General features: G+C 43.0%; 1 protein-coding gene across 1 annotated transcript; it reads right to left on the bottom strand.

Annotated features, from left to right (window-relative positions):
• Window positions 1-2,341: 2,341 nt before the first annotated feature.
• On the bottom strand, window positions 2,342-6,762 carry RAD1 (RAD1 checkpoint DNA exonuclease). Its single transcript, XM_087773274.1, has 5 exons — window positions 5,056-6,762; window positions 4,231-4,339; window positions 3,707-3,965; window positions 3,257-3,355; window positions 2,342-2,946 (listed from the first exon to the last, which is right to left on the bottom strand). Exons 1-5 carry the CDS (start codon window positions 5,083-5,085, stop codon window positions 2,763-2,765), a joined length of 681 nt encoding a protein of 226 aa, XP_087629400.1. The 5' UTR covers window positions 5,086-6,762; the 3' UTR covers window positions 2,342-2,762.
• Between the last annotated feature and the right edge of the window lie 54 nt (window positions 6,763-6,816).

Genomic DNA, 6,816 nt, shown 5'->3' with positions numbered 1-6,816 from the left:
AACTGGAGGAAAAGTCACTTGCCAGCTTTTTGGCCTCTGCATCTGGGCTACCCAGAGCCCCAAATGCAGTACATCAGAGCAGCCAGGGAGCACCTACCACAGCCACACTGAACCTGGGTGGAAAACGCTGGTTCCGGTTCCCACCTCCAGGAACTGTTTTTAGTTCACACCACCAGCAATTCCGAGTACTTCCATGTACCACTTTATAAAAAAGCAGATGGGCAAAGTCTGAGTCATGAGAAGTCCATTTTGTGATGCTACTAAAGAAAAAAAACATGACCTAAATGTTTCTTCTACTGCAGGTTTCCCACTGGCTGTAAGGGGAGAAGATGTGACAAGAGATGAAATGTACGCAAGGTACCGTCACCCAAGTTCCGGACCTCATGCAAAGTGTGGATTAGATTTAATTTCCTACCAGCAGTGGAGGTTTGCAGAATTTAAGCAACTCACCAGGTCAAAAAGATGCACAGTGGCCTTCCAGTCGTTCTCCTCTTCACTGTTTTTATTTTACTGTGTTTGAAGGCAGAGATGTACTAGAACCCATCACAGGTAGATCCTAAATCCACTCCTTGCCTTGCTGCAAGGAGTCTGTAGCCCGGACTTTGCGTTTTTGCCCATCTGGAACCGTACCCACAGAGGCACAATGCGCGCGAGCACCTCCCCACCTTTGTGAGTCTGGGCCTTGACTTGGTCCAGTGGGGTATGAATGTCGGCCTTGCGCAAACCGTCCATGTCTGTAACAGCTATTATTCATGAAATGCAACAGTTACTTTCTGGTATTTTGTGGTGTTCTAACTCCCTAGGATATTATTTCCGTGATCGCTGTTGGTAGATAATAGATGAAATTGTTAAAAGTACTATTTTAAGAAGTAATATAGTACATCTGTAGGCAATTATATAGAAGTACAAATGTTAGGCCACAGAAATGTCCTTGAACACAATACAAGGAACTTTGATACTCTAAAATAAATCACATTAAGAAAGTGATGTGTTCTGTTTCATTTTTATCCTGTCACCCAGAGATTATGTAGATCATTCTTAACACTCAGTAGTCAAGGATAATACTAATAATTCCCAAAGAGACCATAATATTTTTTTTTCACTAGAGAAATTGAGACAGTAAGCCAAAACAAAATTCACCTATACCAAAGTTTGAAAAAAAAAAAAAAAAAAAGACAGTAATTAAGAGTAATTTAGAATATCATTACATATCTTTATCAGTCCTGTAGTGCAAAGATTTGTACTTGTTTTTCAAATGTAAAATTTATTGCCATAAATGGATGATCTGCATGGAAGACAACAAAAGTGAAGTGTTGACACTGTGTACTCTGACAGTATACTCTTGCTGACATAAGCAAGGGGTTGAAAAATGGTCACCAGAAGCATTTTAAACTTAAAATAAACCCAAAGGACTTGGATTCTGTTGAACTGTGGAACAGCGAACGCAGTAACATATGACCATACTGTTTTCCACATCTGCAAAGCAGGATCTCATCTTCTGACAAACAACAAAACTCGACTACAGCCTCAAGCTGCAGAAACTACCCGGAGACCGCTGACTCTTGGATCACATCCCACGGCAGCAAGGCAGGAAGACTTCAGTCTCTTGCAGTGTGACTTCCAGTCTCTGCACCTGGTTCAAAGCCCAGCTGGTTCGGGGGATCTCCTGTCTTGAGCAGGTTGTTTGCACCGGAGAGGTGTGAAAGGAGAAGCACAACTTTTGACCTACGTACAGCCCACCTCACTGTTTTGAAAAGCTGGCCGCTGCAGAAAACTCTCCAGAAACCACACTCCCTTTTCAGTGAGTAAGAGGTTAGGCCCATTTTTAGCAGGGATACGAATACCCACTCCATGGGACACAGGCAGACATTCCTTTACTTCAGTTTAGGAGTCACTCCTGTTGCTGAAAAAGGCTATTGAGAAGGTAAATGCATTCCAGAAGTAATTCCAAATATGTAACTTTTCTGTCTTTTTATGATTCTTAACACCATTAGTAGAGAGTAGCAGCGTAGGAACGGGGACATGTACGTACAGAAGCATTTCAGCAGCAGCATTCTTGCGGATGTGTAATAAATTACTAGATACAAAACAATAACGTTGCCAGAGCAGTTTGAGTAATGAGTAAGTAAATCCTCACTTCTATCGTAATTTACCAATTCAACACCAGTACTGCAGACAAAAGGGTAAATTGGTATCAGATGAAATTCCAAGGAATTGTATTATATTAAGAATTAATCAAGATGAAGAGGAGCCTAGCGGCTTCACCAGCAAAACATGTCAGCATCTGCCAGAAAGAAACCACCTGCTGCTATTAAGAAATCAGTCTGAAAATGCCAACCTCTTCAAGACAAATTTGGTTTTATTTTTAAGCCACTGAAAGTTAACTGGCTAACATACAGCTAGTATTCAGATTTTCCGTTGTGTAATTGCTTAGAACAAGCCAAAGACAAAAAAGAAAACACAAACAAAAATTCTTGGAGAACACTGTAAAAAGCAGCAATGTATTACATGAACACCAGTTTAGCATCTCTGCTGGAATCACTGGCTATAGGAGATCAACTCCCCTTTTTGCTTTTTCAGCTTCAGTTTTTTGAGTCAAGGTTAAGAAAGGAAATAAAAAGGAAGTCTTTGTATTTCTAATTCCAAAGTTTAAAAAAATGACAATATCAAGTCTATCAATCTTCACAGCTTTCATTCAGTTTTATAAAAAAATATAGTATTTTATATATCCATAAATATAATACAGACGCCAAAACATACACCTACAGTTCTGCTTCAGTAATATCCTCATCAGGGCAACAATAGTATTCCACAAAACAGATCTGGCCATCTTCATTCCTAATCATATACTGCAGTGAAAGAAATCCTTGAGCATCTGTTCGAATGGACACTTTACAAGATAAAGCCAGTGCCTTTGTAGATGGTTTAAGCAAAGAAATCTTGTACCTGCGGGGGGGGGGAAAAAAGTTATCTGAAAAAAATACATTGTGCAGACAGGAGCTGAAACATTACTCCCAATTAAAGCCACAGAATAAGTTAGCAACGTGCTAATTTGCTCTTTTCCTGGTAACAACACCAGACAGACATTGTTATCACTTAGCTTTTGATCACAGACACAGACTTTTATCAGATGGGAAGTATTTTTTTTTCCCCGTACTAGTGAAATAAAGTTACAGTAATGCAAAAACAGGTTTTTAAACTTTCCAGCAAGAATGCATGACCTGCCACAGAGGGCACTGATCACAGACTTCCTAACCTGTTTGTCTGGGTCTGGTTACAGTGGAATGCTTCCATCAAATCAGAGTCCCTAGGGTAGTCCAGATGTGCACTTCCTGCATTTCCAAAAGTGGATAACCTGGAAGACAAACGGCGCCACCTCAAAATAACTGATCACAGCTCTCTAAAAAAACTCAGTCAGTCATCTTGCAGATCTCAATGGCTGTTTCACAAAACACTATTGTTTGTTTTGCCTTATTTAATTAAAAACGCTAAACTGTCCACATGAGTGTCACTTACACCAGGTTGTCAATATATTAATTACTATGTTAATTAGACTGCATATTGTGATTAGCTATACTTATTACAATTCTTCTTGAAATAAAGCAATATTCTAAAACAGCTCCCCCCTCTTCACCCTGAAAACTTCTAGTCCTTACCAACAGAGGCCAAGCATCAACATTTGAGTTGAAAGCATGGTTTCCCGTACCTGAAGTAGGGTTTATCTGGAGACATGGTAATCTGCAGAACTTCACTGGTCATATCCAGTTCAGCAAATGCTTCTCGTAGCCCCTCCGACTGCAGGATAATTTTATTAACAACTTTTGTACTGCAGAAATCAAAGTCTAACAACTCATCAGGCTCTTGAGTGTTAATTTTGCACACTGTCACTACTCCTCCTTCTTCCAAGAACAGCATCAAGGGATAACCATAACCACGATAACACATCCTAAGGGCTGTTGATATTCCTGAAAAAGAGAATGAAGTATACGTTCTTCAGAGACCTAGCATCCATCAGCTCCTTTCTTCTCTCCATCACAGCACACACTTGTATTACCTTAAGTAAACAGGATGGATCCTGCTTAACAGCGATAGCTGCCATGCTCAGAAGGACTTAAGGTGAGGAAGTCAGAAGTTGTGCCAAGACTGGAAATCTCCCTATAGCTATGTACAGGTTTCGCTATGTGGTTACATGTGACACACATACACTGTCAAGGTAACTGTGCACCATACCTGGCAAAGAACTGGTACCAAAAATGGTCAAGCAGTCGAGAAGAACAGACAAATTGATCCGGAACGTCACCGATTCCTCCTGAACAGCAAATTCCTGAAAAATTTCTGCCTATAAGAGAAAGGAAAGAGATGAATAGAGGGGAGTTTCTGTGATTATTTTACAGTTTACACTCACTTCCTTAAATTCAGCGCTTCAGAGATCAGTCCAATAAAAAGTGATTTCTACATGTAACACAATATCGATTAAAGAAAAAATGGGTCTTCACCCTCAAAACTAGTAAAATCAAATTAGGCAACAGTTGAAACAAAGTAGCATGGTATAAGCATGAAAACCTAAACACTTGTCTTTTACAGTTTAAAAACAACCTACAAATGTTAAAGCCTAAAGCTGCCTACTTCGGAGCTGGAAACATTCAGGGAACTATAAAATGGAAGTGTCACCCTTCTCCAGGAAAAATATTTATTTACTTTTCTTCACTTGGAGTATGAAAAATCATTTCAAATAATAAAAATATGTAAGCACAGAACAGTGAGTTCACCACATTCAAACATGTGCAGAAACATGCCTCTGACTAGTCTGATGGGAGTAAACTACTCCAGGCTAACACCTGTTTGCTGCTGGGCCCTAGCTGCTTTGTGGTAACCACAAGAACACAATATCTCAGGAATAAAGCAGGGTGATGTGAGCTGTGTTTGAAAAAGCAGTTATGGATTTTTATTGGCAGCCCAGAGGGCAAACCGCATCTGGGGTGCACCAAGCACAGCACGGCCGGCTGGTCAAAAGAGGGGATCGTCCCGCTGTATTCAGCGTTGGTGCAGCCTCACCTTGGGCCCCGCAGCTCTGGGCCCCGCCATTTACGAAGGATGTGAAGATCCTTGAATGCCGCCAGAGGAGGGCAACAAAGCTGGTGCAAGGGCTGGAGGGCATGTCCTGTGAGGAGCGGCTAAGGGCTCTGGGCTTGTCTGGTTTGGAGAAAAGGAGGCTGAGGGGTGACCCCATTGCTCTCTGCAGGTTCCTGAGGAGGGGAAGGGCAGAGGGAGGTGCTGAGCTCTTCTCCCTGGCATCCAGTGACCGGACGCGTGGGAATGGTTCAAAGCTGTGCCAGGGGAGGTTTTGACTGGACTTTAGAAAGCATTTCTTTATGGAGAGGGTGGTCAAACCCTGGAACAGGCTTCCTAGAGAGGTGGTCCATGCCCCAAGCCTGTCAGTGTTTAAGAGGCATTTGGACAATGCCCTTAACAACATGCTTTAACTTTTGGCCAGCCCTGAACTGGTCAGGCAGTTGGAGTAGATGACCATTGTAGGTCCCTTCCAACTGGAACTATTCTATTCTATACTTAACAGCTCAACACTCTCAAAGGAACCTCCAGTCACTGTTCTCTGCTTCTGCCCACATGTGCCCACGGCGTAACTTCCACTAGCACGTGCTGGCCACTTCATGAGCCAGCTTAACTCACTGAAATAGCAGAAAGCTAACCAAACAAATACAGAAGTAGTGTAAAGAAGGACAGTGCAGCAAGGGGCGGGAGAAAACAAGGGGAGATGCAGGAACAGGGAGGCTCAGGCTTCTCCCCCTTCACACACCACTCAGGCTGCAGCTTCACAGATAGTAAAGACACAGACTCCAAAGGACAGAAGAAAGGTGAAGCTAGGTTTGAGTTACTATCATAAAATACTCCTCACCCCTTCCATTTACATCCCCAGTATCATACATGCTTTCAAAAACAGGAACCAGCATGATGCCTGTTCTTATGAAGAAAACCATTTACAAATTAGATATGCATTAAAGAAATAAAAACAAACAAACAAACACTCAGAAAGTAAACCACTGTGAAAAGGAGAGAAAATTAAAAGTGCACCTTAAAAATAAAAGTTAAGCAAAGCCAGCAGTCACAGCTACCAAAGAGGTAGCAGAAAAGCAAGCAAGGCTGCTTTGATCTTATATTAAATGCAAGTTAAAAAGAAATAATTTAGATTGCTGTTTAAAGCTGCCTATACGGACAGTTCAGGGTAGCTGAGATCCTCTGTCTACGCCTAACCTCTCAAGCGCCCTTTCTGGACACAGCTCAGCACAGGCAGAATCAGAGAGCGAACAGGGCCAACAACAGCTCCAGTCTTGTGATGAAGCACCCGCTTCAGCTGATACACTGAAGATGCGTGTCTGCGAATTTGTACTCTCTTTCAGAGTTAACCTAAATTCACCTTTTTGGCTTTGGGATGAAACACAATAAAACCACTTAAAGATAGGCAGGTACTTTATGAACTTGCTCACGCGTCTAAGAAGGGGGCGGTGGGAAGGAGCAGTGGGCGTAGCCGGTGCCAACACATTAAACAGGGTGCAAGCCCACCACGCAAGCAGGCGTGCGTGAACAAAGCAGGCGCTGAGCTCGGCCCCTCGGCAGCAGGAACGCCTCAGCAGGGACCGCAGCCTCGCCACAGCGCTTCCTTCACCTCAGCTCCCGCCGCTGGGCCGCCACTTCAGCAAAGCTTCCCCTTCTCCGCGGGTAACCCTGCCGTGCGCCTCCCCTACCACGTACCCGGCGCCTTTCTAAGGCCTCAGCGCTCCCCGGCGCCCGGGCGGGGGG

The sequence above is a fragment of the Nipponia nippon genome, unplaced genomic scaffold, assembly GCF_047370975.1.
Source record: "Nipponia nippon isolate SJK-2023a ecotype South Korea unplaced genomic scaffold, ASM4737097v1 scaffold_39, whole genome shotgun sequence".
NCBI lineage: Eukaryota > Metazoa > Chordata > Aves > Pelecaniformes > Threskiornithidae > Nipponia > Nipponia nippon.
The sequence above is the reverse complement of the archived record's forward strand: the minus strand, read 5'-3'. Positions and strand labels throughout refer to the sequence as shown.

Bases quoted from the DNA above. Each gene is read 5' to 3' on its own strand.
- RAD1 (XM_087773274.1), bottom strand. From the start codon at position 5,085: ATGGCGGGGCCCAGAGCTGCGGGGCCCAAG. The intron at 3,356-3,706 runs GTACGGGAAACC...TTTGTCTTCCAG, and splicing joins CCAGATAAACCCTACTTCAG to GTTATCCACTTTTGGAAATG. The intron at 2,947-3,256 runs GTTAGGAAGTCT...CCCCCCCCGCAG, and splicing joins AACCAGACCCAGACAAACAG to GTACAAGATTTCTTTGCTTA.